Raw genomic sequence first — 21,271 nt, forward strand, 5'->3', positions numbered from 1 at the left:
ACTGGGAAAAGTAGAGATGAATACATTTTATTGGAAAAATACAATGTGCATATTCAATCTACAAATATTAGTTCTACATGAGTATCAATCATACAATGTCATAATAATATACTGCACTACATACAATATTTACATCACTGTACATAAATATGGCACATGGTTTCGACAGCTGATAAAATGCAGCTATAATAAACTTTATGACACGTGGATTTCTTCTGAGTCAGACTCGTACAGCTCCGTCTGTTTGCTGTTCTGTACTGATAGATGTGTTTGCTGGCTGTCAGTACCAGACCTGTCCAGAGGGGGGCAGTATGTTGGACACACGTCGGTGAGATCCGGGTGAGGGTTTGTCTTCGTGGGAAGGGTCTGCTGCCGGCATCCCCCGGAGGACAGAAGTTCCCTCTCCTTTGAGTTTCTCCACTTCATTCTGCGATTCTGGAACCAGATCTTCACCTGCGACAGAAACAATGAGTTAATGTCTAAAGGTCCCATCACTAACTGTCAGTATGATTAATCCAAGAGGAGCAACCTGCCCACTGGCGCCTGCTAATTCAGTCCCACAACTTTTACAGGAATTGCACTTTTCAATATTTAAGTAGAAGGTTTTTAAAATGTACTTCACGGAAATGCTGAAAATATACAGGTAAGATTTGCCAACCTATTAATTAAATGAGTCATAAACTACAAAAGATTTGTGATCTAATGCAACAAACCTTATGAAAATCGATTTAGGCGAAGTATGTTTTTTAGCGGCCGCAATATTGCTTGTCTTGTCGAGGCATCTGCTCCCGGGGGTCCAAGTCGCCCGTCGGGTCATAAATATTTGCATGGCCTCATTCAAAATGCTTGTTGCTTGCCCTAACTGTATGCAATTATACAGGTTGTAAAATTGGTTTTGAAAGCACATACCCAGAAAGTTCAGACAGATAACTCTGTTTCCTCCTTAATTAACACATTTATAACTTGGAATATCAACATTTAATGAAACCCCTTCAATAACTTTTTGACATATCAGAGAATAATATGTTGTGGTTAGATGCCAGTCAGCATCATGTGGTGGTTGTGTGCACACAGGTGACAGCAGCAGTGCTCACAGCTTTATGGCTGAAATGTGAGGACACGTTTGCCTCATTTTGACTCTTGTTTTTTGGGATAATTTACTTATTCCAAAACTATTACACACTTTCTGATATACAGTACCTAATATTATTTAAGAACTTTTGATTGTGCTTGATGTTTTTCAAGTTAATTTAATGTGAATAATTTGGTGTCATAGTTTTCATAATTTGTGTCCTTATATTGTTTGTCATGGCTAAAGAAAACAACAGTTGGGCGTTATTGCTTTTGGCAGGTTACATCAGAAAGTGTACCTGTGAGTCTTTGAGGCCCAGTTTGCTGGCCAGCTTCTTCCGATCTGGTTTGCTGATGTACTTTTGTTTTTGGAAGGTCCTCTCCAGGGCCTTTCTCTGCAGGTCTGAGAACACAGCCCGCCGCAGCATTCCTCTCCTGGGCTTCCCTCTTGGTGCCAGGGGCCACGAGAATGTCCCCGGGACGGGCACTACGGGAGAGGAACCTGTAGGACAAGCAAAATCATCACTTAAGGTACTCTTTCTAAGTGTGTATTAACCCACATAGAGTTATATGATTTAGTCATTTCACTGCTGTGTAATCCTCTCTCCAGTAGATTTAAACACGATTTGGATTTTTTATGTAAAAAAGACCTTCTAAGTGTAAATACAAACACTAGTCTAATCTTTTTCCCTGATGTGGCTTTAAATAAACTTGTTCTGCCCAAAATGTGCTGTTAAAAGTCCAATTTGTCAGCCAGCGGAGACAGAGCCTATGCTAATGAGAGTGGTACTGCAAAGGTCGGCTCACACTGCCTCTAATCGAGCATGAAGGGGGATTGTATGGGCTGCAAATGCACAGAGAATGCTGATTGTGTCGTAATGAATTGAGTGGAAAAGGCCGCCGACAGGCTAGTATATTATAGGCCAATTAAAGGCACGTTAGTATAATGCGTATCTTTGACACACTGAGTCTACTCACTGTGGACTCAAGGCAGCATCAAGATTTTAGAAATACGAGGTCTGAGTGGGCGACCCCTGGGAATTAGAAGCACAACTATACCAAGGAGTGCAAGCTCAGTCAATTATGTTATTTATGTTTACTTTCACTTCGATCATTATTGTAATTATTATATTATTAAATTGAAGTTTCAAAAAAGTAATCTTATCTCCTTATGTGAGCAAAAGAAGGTTGTGATGTTGGCTTACATTCAGTTAAGTTATACAACTATACTTATTTGAACTTCTTTGTCATTTATTAAAATAATTTACTACATTAACGTGAATCAGCGGTTTAATTTTAAAACAGTTTGTATTAAGACATTTTGAAGCACAGTGAAAGCAACTTTACATATTTAAATTCATATTAGGGGTGTAATATTTGTATTATTATTTTTGTTTTATTGTGAGGCTTGTTTGATACATTTGCGTGCTTTGTAAAGTGTGAACCAATCTTTAGCCCGACCTATGACTAGCCCTGTGTCAGGGGGACAGTGTGTGTGTGGTTCTGCTCCTATTGGTCACGGTGCAGGCCTTTTGTGGAGGCAGAGGGGGTTTGTGGGAAAACGACAGCGCGTGAAGTGGAGCTGAGTTCCAGAGCTGGGAAGATACCCGCCTCACATTTAAGGCATGACAAACGGGACTAATATATTTAGGGCATGACAAACTGGACTAATTTGTAGATTAGGACAACTGGTGCTAATGTCAGCAGTCAATGCGCCTCCTAAATAGACCCTCAAATTGGCGGAGCTGATTCGGAGCTGTCCGGGGGATTCCCATGCTAAAAGGCTGACACTCTGCAAATGGTTAACGGCACAACTTTTATCTGAAAAAATATTAACATCTCAAACTCGACTTATGTCAACCTAATCAAAATATGAATCTTTTTTTTTCTTTTTTCAAATTCAATAGTTATTCTAAACATACTTGTTTTTAACAATCTCAGACTTTTTGCACTCTGCAGTGATTAATCCAACAGCACAGTAAACTATATGCTATTGTGCATTAGTCATGCTTGTGTTGAAGATTTTTACCTGTGAAATAAGACGCTCTGATGAACGGGTGAAGGCTCCCATCAAAGAAAGGCAGAGAGAAGGATTTGGGCTGTAGATTTGGAGCAGAAGGAGAGGAGCAACCTGCAAAACAGCACACAGTTTATTAATTGCCTATATTTTCCAAATGATTGGCCTACATAACTTTAAAATGTGGGACCTCCAACAGCCTGTAACACATTTGATGAAAGGTCTCTGGTCTGTTCCCATCCTATCCACAGGCCCTATGTGGCATATTATGCAATTATGCCATTTTTAGCTCAAACTGACTAGGCTTATAAATGTACAATATACATGCTATTTATAAAAATGGCTAAAATATTGGCCTGATCAAACCTCACAGTTCATCATAAGCATCAGAACTCATTGGGCAAAGCTGTGTCGAGGCTGTGAAGAAAAAGTTACTCACTGCTGCGTGTGGAGGGGGCCAGGATCGCGCTGACACCGAACTTGAGGTGTGAAGACTCCGGGACAGTGTGAGGAGACGCGGGGCTGGACACAGGGCTGGACACGGGGCTGGAGAGCCGCGGGGGCAGTGCGCACCGCGCTCTGGGCTCTGGGCGAGAAGATGCGCCCAGACAGCCCGCGTTTACGGGGAAGAGGTCGCAGGGCGTCCTAGCGGAAAGTGTGCGGTGCAGGTAGCTGACAGGCTGGCTTATTCGCAGGAGGTCCTCCACGAGGAAGCCCGAGGGCAAAGAGCGGCTGAGGGGCGATGAGAGAGCCGGGCTTGGGCGCAGTAAGTGCGGATAGAAGTGCGGCGGAAGAGCGCTGCAGGGGAACATGGCTCCGCTGATCCTGTCAACTTAGTTTTTCCGCTGCGCAGTCGGGCTGCACAGGTTTTATACGAGACCCAAAGTTCCGTGCTCACGCACACGCACACGTGCACGCGTATCACTTATCCGCGTGGGTTTGTTTGAAGATAGAGACCAGCGCTGTGATTGGTGGAGGGGCTTCTGCGCTTCTGCTCTGATTGGACACTTTTCTCTCTTGGGTAAAACACTGCAACTTTCTTTTTCACTCACGAGACTTTTGAGGCTGGAGTATTAAATGTGATGCTTTCTAATGTTGTGGTTTCACATTTTTGACACAAACCACTTGACAGTTATTGTGGCCATGATTTAGCTCACTTAGTGTTTGGGCCTTATAGCCAACAAACCAGAAAATAAAAGTTAATAAAAATGTAGCTTCTTCTGTATAGGCCCTAATTTCTAATTTTCCAGCAACAAATTGCTGAATTATTGTGGAATTTGTCTTTTCGGTTCAATAAAAGCACAATAGAAATGAAGCCTGAAGCTGCCTGTCATCAGATAAGATACACTTCGTTTGTCCGTTGTCTGTCATTAAAGGCTAAAGACAGGGGACATGAGGTGGCCTTTACGCTTAAAACGATTTTCAAAAAGAGGAGGACTTAAAGTCAGATCTTCTCTAGTTGCTTTTAATCACAGTGATGCTTCTAATGTCCCCCGTCGACTTCCACGAACTCAAATATGTCCACAGGTAAGACACGAGGCCACACAATTCGTGTCACTCACAAAAAAAATTCAAAATTCAAATGTTCTAAATCTAATTGAATATCCAAAACTAGCCTTAATCTAATAAAGAGCGTAAATAATGAATTAAACCATGCTCCATTAATATAGCAAATATATATAATTTGTATTATTATTTTAAATATAGCCATGTAATATCCTATACAAATCAATCTTATCAATCTTCATCAGAGCATACTCTTTTTCCCCCCCCCCAACATAATTTAAGTGAGTATGCACAATGTTTTATCAGACAAACAGTGACTAAAGTCAGAGATGAATACAGAACAAAGAGGTTTTAAACAAAGAGTTTGTCTTGGACTTGAAGGGCATGAGGTGATTCCCTGAGGGCCACACTAAGACCTGTGGCCAATGGTATTTAAACACCCACCATCTCATTGTTCTGCTATTATGTTATAATCATTCAAATAATAGTAGCCTATTTATTTGTACTTTTGCATCTGTGTAAATTGGAAATGATTGTTCAGCTAACTAGTTATAGTAATATAGTGATAGTATTACTTTTAAAGATATCATGCTACAAAATCTATTGAATTATTACTGTCAGTCACCAGTAACAACATAAACATAATAAATAGTGGACCTGCATAAAAGCATTTAATCATTTTAAATGCAACAGGTGCGCCAGTGATGAACACGCTCATGTGTGACCGTAATGATAAAGAATATTCAGCCCTTTGTGATGTTGATAATGAAATGCAACCAATAAAAGACCCAATTATTAAATGTGCTACAGAGACGTGCTGAGTGGCAGCCTTGCCTGGAAATAAGACACTTTAACCAAAACCCTTCTCAAAGGAATGGGAGAGAGAGAAATTGTTGCATTCAAAGCATTTTATTCCCTTGGAAAATCCCTCTTTTGTATTGAAGTAAAGCAGATGGTTCTCTGGGAGGGAATATGGGCATCAGCAGAACTAATTTCTACTGGTCTAACAGACAGACAGAGCGGCCTGCTGCCCGTCTCTTAACCAATGCAACAGCTGTCAGTGAATTAAACACCAGTTAAGACTCATTTTAAAGCTATTAGCCTATAGAGGTCTAACAACATGAACCCACCCGCTGCATGTAAAGGAGCAGTGTCTTTGCTCAAGTATAACTAGTTAAGACTCTTAGGGACTTAACACTGATGCTACTAAACATTATTATTGTTTATGGATAGCAAGAAACCCAAGAACAGTTTGCTTTAAGGTTGGTCTGGGTGTTCTTATTTACATGGTATCTTTGTTAACAAATGTCTACCAAATAAAAAATGATTGCCTATTTTACATTTTTTAGTCTTAAGCATTTTTCTTATCAAAATATTATCAACGCATAATTTACTTTTGGATTTCTCAGAGGTAAAACCAAACCCAGGTTGGTCTACACATGTGACAATGTATGTAATAATGGTCAAAATAAAAGCTCCAATAGTCCCTTTATACACTATTCAGTAAATAGCATTTTACTTTCCAAATTAGGCCTCATTTTTAGAACCTGACTGTTGTTTAAACCCATTTCTTCTGCCTGTCTCTCCTCTCTGTCTCTCTCAGTTTGTGCCAGAGTGTGTTTCCCGGCCCATGTGGAACCGAGTGGATTAGTGGGGCCCTGGGTGTCGGAGTGCGGCGACAAGCATTAAAACCATATTAACTTTCCATTAAACATCACCTCACTGTGGAGGGAGAGAGAGAGATACAAGGCCCGGGATAAAGCTGAGTGCACTTGGCCCTCCAGCACCTGTTCCTCAGACCCACTGTACAACAATGGCCCGGAGGGTGAGGCCACGCTACGCGACACACATAAGACTTTTACTCTTTTTAAAGATATTTGCATTTATATAAATATTGTTCTGGGACACACTTTAGACTTTAATTTACAAACGATCTATGGAAAATAATTAGAGAAAGAAAGATGAAAACTATGAAAAGATTCATAAATAAAATGAAAAATGGTCATTTAAAAAAAGGGATTTATAATTAAGAATCAACATACATTTGTAGTTATTATTCTCTTACATTTTATATTTTGAAAGTCATTATTTTATTTTACTGTTGACTTTTTGATAATTTGGTATTTATTTTTGTTTAGCTTGTTTAGCTGAGACATGTGCGAGACATGTTCTAACACTAACATGTGACACACACATGTAACAAGTGCCATATATTTAAATAAGTAAATCATGACAATAGTTAAGAATGATTTATTTTGACTGAGCCCGTCAGTTTGCCTCAGAGTGTGAGAAAGTCCTTCGTAATGGTGCTTAAATGTAAGCGTTGGCCAAAGCGATTAGCCCGTGCTGCTGACAAATATGAGAAGTGGCCCGTTTGTTGGTCCCAGCAGAGCCTTGGGACTCTGGTGACATGTAGCACACTCGTTGAATGCTCATTAGTTGTAGATTGGTCATGGGAGCTCAGAGAAACACATTGCTGTGCTAACAATCTTCCCCATTGGAGCTGCGTCCATTCTTCCATTCAGAGCCGTTCAGAGCTAATCTCATTGGAGCCTCATAACGTTGTGCAGGTCTTGAGTGGGAGGCTTAAAGCACCTGGCAGGTTGTTTAGAGAAGAGCTTGTAAATGCCTGTGGTTAAAAATGGGCATCAGAGACCAAACACAAGCCAAGCCCTGGTGAGGAAGAGGGGGGCTGATGTGCCTGTCAGATGTAGTTACAGTTTGGCTTTGTCACTCACGCGGGGAGCAAACAGTGATGCAATGCCTGAGCAAACCTGTTGCTTCAATTGTTTGCAGTTACTCATATATCACATATACATGTTCATATTCACATATCAAGTCATATTCACTATTAAAAAAGACACCCAAACAGCAGAGATTTTTGTTGGGTTGTTGGTTTCCTGTGTTTGATTTTAGTTTGGCTTTATGTAATTGAAATGGAAACAAGAAATGTAGCTTGCTTTTAATGTGCATTTTGATATGTTTCCCATTTTACAATACAGGCATTATTTATGCGAATTACATACCAATATTCACATGCTTATTTAGTACAAACTATTTGTATGCATATTCAGCTACTTCCTGCCTCTGCCCTATGTTACTTTGTAAATAGCCATTCATTCAGAGTCCTGCTGTGGTCTGTAGCGTTGCAGAGGAGACTTTGTTTTATTGCTGGTTTCAGAGAGTCTGGGGAAGGACCTTGTCCAAAGGCCTTCTTAAGCTTCACTGATGACTGCAGCGTCGGGTTGAGGCCAGAGACTCAGAGCTTGCTGAGGTGAAGAGACCAAGGTTAAAGCTAGGCTTGGAGCTCAATACAGCCAGTCTTATTTCTGAGGACGGCTGAATGCAGGGACGCTAGCGCTGCGCTGCATGGTTAGCAGGTATTGAGGCAGGCCACGCCACATAATTGGATTGAGCTCTGGCCACGGTATTTATGTCACTTCTCGTCTTGTCAATTCCATAACAGGCATCGCAATGGCGTGGGGATCTCCCATAGAGACGGGCTTTGCCTCTTTCAGACCAAATACAGAGAAAGGAGCCAAGCCTCATTTAATTCACGTTTAATTCTCACTCAAACAGTTTTAGGAGCTGATGTTATTTGCATAACAGGGACTGGGGACTCTGCCTTTTCAGTGCCACACTGTGTGTATGCGAGTGTGTGTGAGAGAAAGAACAAGCCAGTGTACTGATTCAAAGTGTATAGTAGGCTTATATATGCATACGCCGAGGGACAAGCGTTCTCACACGGATCAGCACACAGACACTCACTATGGCTGTACACTCAAGCGTACCACTATTTATCTTCAAAACTAAAGGCATTTCTATGCTTCTGACAGGCAAATACATTTCTGGGATTAAAAACACACTAAGAGAGAAAGCTTTATGCTGTTACAAAACAAACCAGAAGTTTTTTTTTTTTTTTTTCAATCCCTTTCTCTTACAGTAACCTGTATTACATTATCAGTTCAAAACAGGTCTAAAACATATTTATAAAGTCCATAAATTAGTTGCACCAACATAGATTTAGTATTGCGCTATACACATTTAGTTTAGTGTTGGTATAAGGTAAGGTAAACTTTATTTAGAGCAAATGAGTGCATGTACTGAATATGTCGGTAAGACTTATCAAATGAAGTGGCTCTTCATGCTGAACCCAACACCAAACAAACTGGGATGTTACCTGATTTGCAATAAATAAATACATATTCAGAATCTTTTCCACTGTGAATAATTCAACTTCCTCTTAAAATAATGTGACTGTGCCATTGAAAAAAAAACGTCTCTTAACTGCAGTCTATTTTAGTTTTAATCTCACTGGTCAGTGGCCTGCCATAGCATTGTGTCATCCATCATTATAGAAAAAAAACACTTTATGTTCTGTAGACTAGCAAAAGTATAAAATGTAATCAATATTTATAGTGCATATTCTTATAGACATGCTGCTATAGGCAATCCAATCTGGTCAGTACTGAAAGCCGTTCTCTTTTGGCCTCTCTGGCTCTCTTTAAACCTGAACCCCACCCCAGAGCAGCTCTCTCTAATCCCTGGTTCAGTCTTTGATTTTAACCTCAGCTTTCTCCCCTCCGTGCTGTCCCGCTGTCTGCCCCGTTGGTGCAAGATGAGGGTCCCGTCTGCCCTACCAGAGAGGCCGGAGGGGTGCAGGGATAAAGTGACTAGTCAACTTCCTGCTGGTCGCCTCGCCTTGTTCTTTGTTGGCTTTCGGCCCTTTGGCTGGCTCTTTGCTCCCGGCCCTCTCTTTCTCGTTTCGACGTGCGCTGGCAGTATTTATGTGTGTGAGGTTTGATCTGGTGTCCCGGTGCAGTCCATTGTGACTGTGCAGGAAACGGCTAATCCAGCTCTATCCATCCAAGTCTGGGATCAAATGTTAGAAGCACGGAGCCCGATATGGGGTGAACTAAAAACAAAAATATATGTATCACAGTTGAGGGAAAAAAGCCATAGCCAGGATATTTATTTGAAGTCCACTCATATGTTTTCAATACTTGTGAAACACATCAATTTCTAGTGCAATTTACGTTGTCAATATTTTTTTTGCAACAACATCAAGTTTTTGGTACTCAACAAAACTTTATTTTTATACTGTATTAGATGCTAAAAACATTTTCTAGTTTGTTTGCTGCACCATATTTGCTTTGCTCATGTTCAGCTCATTAAAAACAACAGATTTGCATTGTTACTTTTCCTTCTTGTAAATTAAAATAGTTTATTGATAAATGAATACATCAGACTACTACATAAATGTCTTTAAAACGTTGTTTCTAACTGTTATTCTTCAGCAGCCACACACGCCACAACATGGACCTGGGGCCCCGCAGGAGCGCTATTCAGACACTTCCTATTTCATTCACATTGACTAAAGTCAGCAGCCTGTCCAGCACACACACTGACGCAGAAGGCGCATACTGGTGTCACATACAGCAGAAGAAAAGAACAGGGGGATATCCCAATCTTTTCCATATCAGGACCCTTTTGAGTGCTTTGACTGGAGCTGAATGAGAGGTCGCACTGGGTCTTTTCACCTCAGTCATTGCCTCTGATCTGCTCACAATCAACCATATGTGTTATACATGGTTAGTCTGGGGCCCAAAGCCCTCGGAGGAGAGTTGGGAAAAGCCTGTCAGGCCAGGTTATAATTCAAGCAGTGGATTTAAACAGATTTATTGATTATGAACAGTAATGTCACCTACATAATAAAACTAACACTACATGGGCTTTTGTGGAAGTTTGCTGGAAGAAGAAAGTGAAATATTAATTAATATTTGAGCTAAGAAAATTTCAGCTTTTAAAATTGTGCTAGGTTGGAGTCTGGTGGAGGAATAAAGCTTCACCGTGAGGCAAGTATCACGAGGCATGTCTATCTCACTGGTCTCATTTTAACCAATAACCATTCGAAACACATCCTTTCAAAGGCAAATGCTGATAGCACAGACCATTTTCCCTCCAAAGGTAATAGTTCAGTTTTGAACAAGTTTAAATCCTGTCGTTTCAATGTATGAGAGACGCCTGTGTGTGGTCGGCCTCTACAGTCTTAATCCCTGTAATGGAGTAGAGCTCATGGACGAGCCAGTGTTGTCCCGGCCGGGCCCACTCCTCCATATGTCCTAAAGCACCGCACTTTGACACATTATTATTCCCATCGTTTAGCAACGAAGCCCTCTACCACAGCCATCCACTATGTTTTTGTGTCGCTATAATTGTTGCTTTTAAACTCAAAAGCAGAGTGAGAAACAAAGGCCAATACTACGTGACCTATTGCTTTCTGGGAGTATTAGTAGCAAGTGAGTTTTACTAAAGGTTTTGTATAATCCATAGCATGTCTATGCACTTAAAGGGGTTTTATTCATTTAGCCAACTCAACTGGGCCTTTATCTTCAAATTTCATAAATGCATCAGAGCAAAAGTGTGCATTTATTTAACTTAGTAGCCATCTGTCTTCTTCTATCTATTGTAATTATGTCATCCTTGTAAAAATCACCCCTAATCTAATTTGTAGTTTACAGTTTACTGTTTTAGCTTATTTCTAGAAGAAAAAACACAAAAACAGAAAGAGATTCAATTTTCCAATTTAAAGCAATGTCAGAATGCTATAAAATACATATTCAGTTGAGTAATTTCTGGAAAATATAATTCAGAGTTAAAAAAAGTGGTGCAAGCCTGAAATTTCCTTTTCAAAATCACTATCAATACAATCAAAAATAATACATATTAAACATTGATGAATAAATAATAACAAGAAAACTAATCTAAAGTTTGACACTGCAGGGTGATATGATTGAGTTTTAGTTGTTGACTACAGAGCTTATTGGCTGTGGGCTGATGAGTTTCTCTGAAATCATCAAAGCCACTTTGCGATCTACGGGCGCTTCAGGATAATGCTCCTCGAGGGTTTCACAACTTTGAAGTCCCACATTCACAAAATGTTTGTCTCCTGCCCCAGCGCATGTGTCCCGTCCACACTAATACCAGAGAAGAGCTGGACCACCTCACATTGGAGCACTTATTGTGAGAGTGGTCAGGTCTGGAGGGCTCTCTGGAGGAGCACTGGGCCATTCCTTCTGCCACTCAAAGATGTGGACCAGGAGAAGCACTCTAAGCCGCTCAAGTGTTCTTTTCTTCTCTGCAGCGAGATGAGAGTAATAATAAAGAAGTGAATAGGTGATTGTAAGATTTAATTAAACAGACAAGGCTTATAGACAAGCCTGAACTCACAGCTTAAAGAAAACTCGTCTGAGCTTTAATAGAAAGAGACTAATGAAGAGGCAGTTTACAGAGAGCCATTACCATTCCTCGTTAATCAATTATCACATTCAGGGAAAATGAAAAGACTAATTAACTCCTGGCTTGAGGTTTGTAAAAGACTGATGCTTTACTGTCAAAGAGAAACAATGGTTAGGAAATTAACTCTTTTACAATTAGTCACTCATCACAGTCCATTGTCCAAAGTTATGAACGTGTTATAATTTGCAAGAATAATGATGTCATGTCATTCAATCTAAAATGTACTGTCACAATGTGATATTTTATATATGATACACTCAGGAAACTCTCATACAACTAAATAATGACATTCAAGTTATATAATACAAGAAAACAGCAGACTGAATTGATAACCATCACTGAAAATTGTTGTGTCTGTTTTTCCCAGGTCCTTGCCTGGCTCCGGCTGTGCTGCTCACTTCCCTGGAAAATGTGGTGAGAGGGAAGTGGTGGGAGTGGGCTGCAGTTGGACTTAAGCGGCCCAGGCCTTTTGAGTCAAAGAGTGGCTCTGTATAAAAGAAGCACTGAGGCATGTGGAGGGGCATCTTCTACCTGAGAGCAGAGACCAAAGCACAGAGCGTCAAGTGCAGCTGAGGGAACCTCTGAGTGGCCCGGGACAATGGGCCCCTGGGCCGCACGCTGACCCCTAGAGTCTATCATTCAGAAAAGGGTTAGTCTATAATTCACACTGCACACACAGCCAGTTCATTATCAGTGAGCAGCTCCGTCAGCACACACACAAGAAACAGACAATTGTTCTTCCACAGCTAAACATGACTTATTCCTTATGACCTGTGTTTTTAACAGAACCAGTGAAAATGTTAAAATGTTAAAATGTATAGCAATCAGTTTACATATCTAAATGATATTCAGTTCTTTATGACAACTAACCACATCAAGATATGTTTTTTAATCTTGAGCATTTTTCTGCTACATCAGCGCCAAATTCATGTCACTATAGTTACTGCCGTGAGGATGTGTGTGCATGTAATGATACCACACAGAGCTGTGACGAAAGGAGCAAAATACAGACATTTGACACACACACACACACATGCACTTTCACACCAGGCCGCGCTCAGAGCAGTTTCTCAGCTCATTAGGCAGAGGGTTGCGTGTCCAATCAGGTTTTGTATGTGAGGGTGCAGCCTCATTATGATCTAATTTACCTTTAGTGGTTATTCAGCTGAGCAGAGGCAAGGAAGAGGAAGGGGAGGAGCGCAGGGCAACCACTGTTTTATCATCCTTTATTTGTGGTTAAGTCTCAGGGGACACTGTTCCCTGTGGAATCGGGACTCTTAATATGACTCCACTCCATGCATTTAAACATGTGGAAATACACAGAGCCGCGATTTTCACTCAGAAGATGCATAAACACTTAACCAACTTCAAAATGCACAGGCAAAAAAAGGCTTAAAAACAATTGTTGTTTATTGAAGTTTCATTCATTAATTTCAATGTATCTCCAAAGCCTCTTCACAGTGACATTTCACCGTAACAAGCAACTGATTTTTATTTATGCGTTTTAATGTGGGAAAATTGCATTTTAGGAGAAAATTTGTTTGCAATCGCAAGTAAGTACAAATCAGATGGCGGCAATAGGTAAAAACTGATTTTTTTAAATATAGGACAATACAAGTTTACTTAGATTGCATGTATGCATCAATGAAAATGCAACTGTTTATTTAACAAAATGTGTCCCCTTTAAGAAATGTCCAACCACGTGTTCAAAATGATCAAACAATACTAGATTCTATATCAGAGGAGGACAATGTGCCATAGAACCCCTGCATTCCTCTTTAGCCTGACTAAAGAAGTTAAAGAGGTTTGACAAAGGCCAAGTGTGCGTTTTTTCATTGGAGCTGGTTAAGGCCCACAGCGCAGTGTGCTACTGCACATGTATACATGGGGGTCCATGGTCTTTGTTAGCGCGGGTTAAAGAGAGGTGTCCAGAGGCAGCAGTGTGTGTCCTGGTCAGTGTGCGCAGATAAAGGCCTCCATATGGCGCTGGTCAGTCAGCTCTAGCACCCAACCAGGAGGGCTGACCACCTGCCAATCACAAAACACTCTACAATAGGGCAAACTGACCCATGGCCTGCCACACACACTCAACACGCACACACTATGTGTATATCTTTTTACAAAAACTTCACTTTGCATCTAGCTCTCTGATGAAAGCTGATACAGTATCAATAATAATCCATATCACATGTTTATTCAGTTGCTCTGGTGTTTGAAGATCTGCTGCACATACGAAGATCTGAGGTTCTTCTTCATCTGCACATCTCCTGCATGAATTAGACTGTCGGCAAATAATTACCTTTTAATGGCTGTGACAAACATGAAGGGGAAAACAAACCCCAATAAACATTTTCGAAATTATATAGTTTTGACAGTGTTAGAAAAGTAATGCATAACTGTTAGTCCTACTGTGCAATTACTGTGCAATTCATGTGCAATTACTGTCGTGACACATATTCATGTGCAATTACTGTCGTGATCAAATGCAATGGTATTTATTTATTTTTATCTTTATTATTTTTTCCCCTCCATCCCTTGTTGGGAAATGGGAGGGTTTGTCTATGGGAGTTTTTGTTTATAAGAGATCTTCTACTGAAAGTGTTTTTCAAACTTCCTATAAGTGATCTGTTCTTTTCTTCTGTATCTACCTCTGTATCTACCTGCGTTGCATCAATGAAATTTCCCCATGTGGGACAATAAAGGATTATCTTATCTTATCTTAACTATTACTGATCCAATTAGACAGCTATAGATTGGAGCATCACAATAGCTCTTGTCATTTCAATAATGTACAGAATAAGTCCAGCCACTCACTCCCACTGGCAGTGACTATTGGATTTAATATTAAGTTACATAGCTCTGGAGTCTGGACTAATATTGTTATTAATATGGAATATACATCCCTTACTAAATCTGAGTGAAAGCAAGCAGTAGTTAGAAAAAACAATTGTATTATCGCTTCTTAACTAGGCCAACCCAATTCCTCACTTTCAAGAACTGATAAACTTGTTTAAGCTGTTTTTCTGGTACAAACCTTTATAATATTAGAAAATAAATAGTTCTTTTAGAGTTTTTCTAATTCAGTTATATTTCAAAAGTGATGTTGGAGGCAGCAGTTGGATCCAGCCGCCTTCCCATGACCCTGTTGCACCATGTCCTGCCCAGTGCCGACCGTGTGGTCTGATCGGACGACCTCAATTTGCACTTCAGATTCTCCACTAGATTAGGACAAACACGGCTCTCCCTAATATCTACAGATGCTCAATGCAGCACATCAAACAGGTTTATGAGTTTAAATGACTCCTTTGAGCAAGTGAAGTGAGACTGAGGACTGAATCCAATGGTTGAAACAAATTAAAAATGGAGCAGGACTAAGTAACAGTTCCAGCTGTCCGTTTATTGTGTGCGCACCCCATTCATTCTCATTCTTTTGTTTTCAATATTTACACATTTTAATGCATTCAAATCTTTAAGTACTGGTCTTTTCACTTTATTTTCAGACACAAATTAGGGTGTTTTATGAACTGACCACATGTGGGCGCTGTTACATTTGGCTTTCTTCTGCAGAGCCCTGAATGATGTCCCTGATCTTCTGTGTGTCCACCTGCAGCGCTGCATTCTCAGGCTCGATCCTCACAGCAGCTTGATACTCTTGGAGGCCTGCAAAGTCAGAGGGACATGTTGTTTTATTTGTGTTTAATTCTATTTTTGTGTGCGCCATGGCTAGATTATTGGTAATTAGAAACAAACAGAATAGTTGCCAATAGCATTGGATTTGTCTGTGATTAAACCTTGCTTGTTTTTGCAGACCTTCTGTGTAGAGCTGCAGCTGGCAGAAGGCAGTTCCTCTGCGCACATGGGCCCTGGCTCTGGCTGCTGCGTTGGCGGGCACTGCGGGTGTCAACAACTCCAAAGCCTTGTGACAATGACCAACAATAAAGATGACAAAGTTACGATCAAGACTAGCACCAACTCAGTTACGAGCTTTGGGATTTCAGAATGTTTAGATTTGCTGCTTCTTAATGTGAGGAGTTTGTCATCCCCGTGAAGGGTAAAAACAAACATGTTTTTGAATCATCATTTTGAAGAGACAAACTAACCTCAGTGGAATCTTCTATGGCCTTGTGGAGGTTCTTCAGCTTCAGGTGACAAGCAGCGCGGTTTGAAAAGAGAGCCGGCAGTTTCCTGTTGAGCCTGATAGCCAAACTGTAGGCATTCACTGCACCCTGGTAATCTCCAGTGGCAAAGCATTGACTGGAAATGTGGGCACTTGTTGTATTACAACATTAGGGAACAATATAACATGTAACTGTTTCAAATAGTTGACATACTTGCCCTTGTCTTTGAGCCAATCTGGGCTCCTTTCTTCCTCTTTAAGGTCATTCAGATGCTCCAGCGCATTACTGGAGGCACGCCTGGCCTCAGCCTGTTTACTGAGCCACTGAGAGCAGAAAAGTAATAAAAATGTCCCTTAAGTTCAAAATGCCAAACAATTTTGATGTAAACTAGAAACATGTTGATGTCTTTACAGCTTTTCACTGATATCTCGTTTGTGTTGTGTTCATGTCTGTGTTGTGTGTGTTTTCCTAAACCAGGTCTCACCTCCTCCTCTTCGGCCACTCTGGACTCTCGAAGCGCACTGGGGAAGACTCGGGGAGTGAATTTTAACTGGATACTCCCTGAGGCTCGGGGGGGAGGCAGCTCCTCTCGTGTCCTGCTCTTCAGTCCTCTATTTGCTGTGAGATCTCGACACAGACACCAAACCATCTTGACCAAAGTCGAACAATAATTATCCAACAATATCACAGATAAGTATAACTTACCAGATGTGGCCTTTGCCCCACACACAGCCCTCTGTGTTGAGGTTTTTGTTGCATTCTTCTGTGCCATTCCATTACGTTTCTCAATTTGAAGTTGATCTTTCTGTTTCTGCTGCCAGGCTTCCAGTTCTGCTGTTGTTTTCTGTCGCTCAAAGTCCTTGATTTTCTGGATACTTTCCCTTTCTTCCTGTTCAAGCTGAAGAAAAACGTTATACATTAAATAAGAAAAACCCAAAGCGCAATACAAAGCATCATACCTTCATCATAGTCTTTAATGCATATTTCTTTTCGGACTGTTGCTTCTCTACTTTTGCTTTGGCTTTAGCACGCAGTTTTTCTTCGTGTTTGATCAGAGCTTTCTCTCTCAGGTCTTTTTTGGTTTCCTTCCCGGCTGCAACATTCATAATTATTTTTCACATTCAATTCTTCCCGGTGTCTTCAACCTCACCTGTTGTTAGCATTAGCTGGTCCCATATCTCTTCTGTCTTCTTTGGCAGAGTGATCAGGGCAGCTCCATTGCCTACCTTTGCTGTGCTTTTGTCTTCATCAACAGGCTGAGCCAGGAAGGCCTCAAACAGGTATGGAGGGAAGTGCACCTGGAGTGGACACAACACAAAAATACATTTGGTTTAAGGTTCACTGCACTATTATTATTATTATTATTATTATTATTATTATTATTATTATTATTATTATAGTTATTGTTTATTTGGTCGGGACAGTGCATGTTAATGAATATACGTGAATATGTTGTAGACCAGGGGTGTCCAAACTTTTTTCACCAAGGGCCTCATTTTGAAACTTAAACGGAGCAGAGGGCCACCAACAACTGGACGATGTCGAATTTGTTCACAAAGTGAATCATTAGAAATTTTGCATTTGACGTAATTGCGATGAGCCTCCACACCTTGAATTAGACTTGGAACATTAATATTAGGTTGGTATAATGTCAATATGCCTGAATTTTCCTAATTTCCTAATATTCACTGTTGCAAACACACTTTCCTTCAAGGGCACTGCCAGTATATCGTCTTGAGCGGGGGACACGTCTCCATAGATTTGATCCGTAACTTGACCTGTGGCATCACCTGCTTTTTTCCGTAGAGATGCCTATGTACGTTTAATGCCATACTGTGGAACATTACTGGCAAAACAATAAAATCTCCATGGAGACAAGGTGGGGGACCCTCCACCAGAAAGTTACATAGTGCACCTTAAAACAAGTATCATCCTGACAACTATCGTACTGGCCCAGAAGAAACATTGTCAGTACACGGCTTTGTTCATATTCTGTGCATTTTGGCAGGAGACGTTCTTTGGGCACAAAAGTCACGAGTGGTGAAGGACCCACTCATAATGCTGTCGGTCAATTGAACATGGAGTTATACACAGACCGTCACTTCGATTCTGGAGCCCAGAAACTAGACTTCCTGTCTCTGCGAACACTAACATTGTTATTGATCGTCATAATGGTAATTTTTTATTGAAATAAATGAAAAATAATAATAATATTAAGACCTAACCTTAACCCTAACCCAACTTTAAACCTAACCCCTAACCCCTAACCTTAACCCTAATCCCTAACTTTAACCCTAACCTTAACCCTAATCTTAACCCTAACCCTTAACTTTAACCCTAATCCCTAACAGTAACCCCTAACCTTAACCCTAACCCCTAACTTTAACCCTAATCCCTAACCGTAACCCCTAACCTTAACCCTAACCCCTAACCTTAACCCTAACCCCTAACCTTAACCCTAACCCCTAACTTTAACCCTAATCCCTAACAGTAACCCCTAACCTTAACCCTAACCCCTAACTTTAACCCTAACCCCTAACCTTAACCCTAACCCCTAACTTTAACCCTAATCCCTAACCGTAACCCCTAACCTTAACCCTAACCCCTAACCTTAACCCTAATCCCTAACTTTAACCCTAACCTTAACCCTAATCTTAACCCTAACCCTTAACTTTAACCCTAATCCCTAACCGTAACCCCTAACCTTAACCCTAACCCCTAACTTTAACCCTAACCCCTAACTTTAACCCTAACCCCTAACCTTAACCCTAACCCCTAACTTTAACCCTAACCCCTAACCTTAACCCTAACCCCTAACTTTAACCCTAACCCCTAACTTTAACCCTAACCCCTAACCTTAACCCTAACCCCTAACTTTAACCCTAACCCCTAACCTTAACCCTAACCCCTAACTTTAACCCTAACCCCTAACTTTAACCCTAACCCTAACCTTAACCCTAACCCCTAACTTTAACCCTAACCCCTAACCTTAACCCTAACCCCTAACTTTAACCCTAACCCCTAACCTTAACCCTAACCCCTAACTTTAACCCTAACCCCTAACTTTAACCCTAACCCCTAACCTTAACCCTAACCCCTAACTTTAACCCTAACCCCTAACCTTAACCCTAACCCCTAACTTTAACCCTAACCCCTAACCTTAACCCTAACCCCTAACTTTAACCCTAATCCCTAACCGTAACTCCTAACCTTAACCCTAACCTTAACCGTAACCCCTAACCTTAACCCTAACCCCTACTTCGTCTGGTTAAAACTAGTTTATGCCATGGCTCTGTATTAACAAGACTGTATCTAACTCATCCCAAAACAAACTAGACTGTGACAATCTATAAGTTTAAAATGTTTAAACCCGGAAAAAAAACCATTGGGGCAAAGCGGGAGTCGAACTCAGGACTTCACACATCCGAGTTTGCCGCGAAAAAGAAACGTCTCCAGAATCGGGGTGACGGTCTGGGTATAAGCGCATGTGTCAATCGATCACCGCAGCAGGGCCATGGGTCTGTTCAAATATCATACTCACTTTGATATACTGGTCAGTCGCAATAATGTCCACTCGGGACGCGCGTGCTCCTTTCAAAGGGACGCTGACGTAAACGGTGGACGCTGTTTGTGTCCACGAGTAGTCTGTGATCAACAGCGGCATTTTAGCAACGTTTCTAACCAACTAACCCAGTCTCTGGACGACTTTAAAGTATGTTTTTCCCCCGCATGCGATGACGGTCGATTAGCCAAACGTGAGAACCAGCAGAAAATGCGTGGTGTCTCCATGGTAACCGCCGTGGCGCGTTCAAGTGGGCTGTAAAAAGAAAGTAGCGATAGTAGCGAGATTTTTTCAAACTGAGTCCAGATGACTACAACTGAAGCTTTTTCTACTATAGTAGCGAGATAAGATAATGTGTTGAACGAAGCTAATATTTACTGTGAATGATGAGAAAATAAGTATTGAACAAATTGGTAACTCAAAGTAATAATTTAGTTTAGTAATATTTACTTAAATTATGTAGCTTGCGTTGGAAAACATGTTTGTATATCAGCATCAAGGATCGGCATGCGTCCAGTAGAAATCCCCTGTGGGCTTTAATTCACTCCTAATCCTTTTCTGCTTAAAATGTTAACATAAGACACGAACCCCATCTTCATTTCTGATTTTGTGTTTTTGTTTACGGTGGCAAAGGCGGTTAGCGCTCTTGCCTCCCAAGAAGGAGATCATGGGTTCGATTCCCGGACCAGACTGGGTGGAGTCTGCCCGTGTTACCGTGGGTCCGGGTTCTCCGGCTGTCCAAACACATGTATGTGTTAGGCAAAATTGGTGACTCTAAATTGGCCCTAGTGAATGAATGTGAGCGTGAACTGTCTGTAATGTCTATGTCTCTGTGTTGGCCCTGCGACAAGTTGGCCACTGTCCAGGGTGTACCCCGCCTAAGGCCCGAAGTCACTGGGATAGGCTCCAGTCACCTGCGACCCCGAAAGGGAACGAGCGGTAGAAAATGGATGGTTTTATACACTATAGGTAAAAAATACATTTGCTTTTAAAATCAAACATTTATTTACTTGCACACGTTTTAGAATTTTGCATATTTTTATTTTCTTTCATATTGAATTTGAAAAGAAAATCCAACTACCTATAAATACTCTGACCCTGAGTTTTTTATTATCTCTCTTTAGCCGCTTCCTCCAATATAAAGTAATAAAATGCCTTCATGTTTTATGTTGGAGTTAAAGTTTCGATTTTCCTCCCGGTTTATTTGAAAACGCAACTACAAGAAAAACATTGTAGCATACATGCACTGGCAAAAGTAGGTAGGGTACAGGCCTAGTTATTTGAAATTTCATATGATCACATAATGCCATTGATATGCAGTTTATTTGTATTCAGGCGTTATGAATAATTCTGGTATAAGTGGGATGGAAAGAATCTGAGGCTACTGGCATTGTTTGTAGATTGTATCTAGAAATGTTCTACTCTAAACTATATTTTTCTACATTTCTGTATTTTCTTTAAGTTTCCTTTTCTTTTTAATCCAGGTTTCAAAGATTCAAAGTGTCATAATAGTTAGTTTAGTTTTATCTTTATTTGAAAGGACAATGTACAGAGACATTAAGCTCGTAAAAGACAAAGAAGTAGCTAATTTCCAGACACAGATAAAAACAAGGCCAAAGCAAAGATAATATGACAAAGGCATAATTTTATTGACTGCACTGCTGAACACTTACAGAACATAAACTCATAAATATTGAG

At 40.7% G+C, this 21,271-nt stretch overlaps 2 protein-coding genes across 2 annotated transcripts; both read right to left on the reverse strand.

The window, feature by feature from the left end:
* Nucleotides 1–54: 54 nt before the first annotated feature.
* Nucleotides 55–3,989, reverse strand: LOC140349027 (homeobox protein DBX1-A-like). The gene is made up of 4 exons (XM_072435222.1): nt 3,528–3,989; nt 3,101–3,202; nt 1,371–1,573; nt 55–453 (listed from the first exon to the last, which is right to left on the reverse strand). The coding sequence occupies exons 1-4, from the start codon at nt 3,898–3,900 to the stop codon at nt 196–198; spliced, it is 936 nt and encodes a 311-aa protein (XP_072291323.1). The 5' UTR covers nt 3,901–3,989; the 3' UTR covers nt 55–195.
* Nucleotides 3,990–14,961: 10,972 nt separating this feature from the next.
* LOC140348940 (dynein axonemal assembly factor 4-like) lies at nt 14,962–19,755 on the reverse strand. The gene is made up of 9 exons (XM_072435108.1): nt 19,553–19,755; nt 17,162–17,309; nt 16,971–17,104; nt 16,717–16,909; nt 16,496–16,638; nt 16,225–16,334; nt 15,994–16,147; nt 15,704–15,809; nt 14,962–15,553 (listed from the first exon to the last, which is right to left on the reverse strand). Exons 1-9 carry the CDS (start codon nt 19,673–19,675, stop codon nt 15,438–15,440), a joined length of 1,227 nt encoding a protein of 408 aa, XP_072291209.1. The 5' UTR covers nt 19,676–19,755; the 3' UTR covers nt 14,962–15,437.
* Nucleotides 19,756–21,271: the final 1,516 nt, after the last annotated feature.

Source organism: Eucyclogobius newberryi, unplaced genomic scaffold, assembly GCF_026437365.1.
Source record: "Eucyclogobius newberryi isolate DKJ021-1_F unplaced genomic scaffold, fEucNew1.0.hap1 SCAF_7, whole genome shotgun sequence".
In the NCBI taxonomy this organism is placed as follows: domain Eukaryota; kingdom Metazoa; phylum Chordata; class Actinopteri; order Gobiiformes; family Gobiidae; genus Eucyclogobius; species Eucyclogobius newberryi.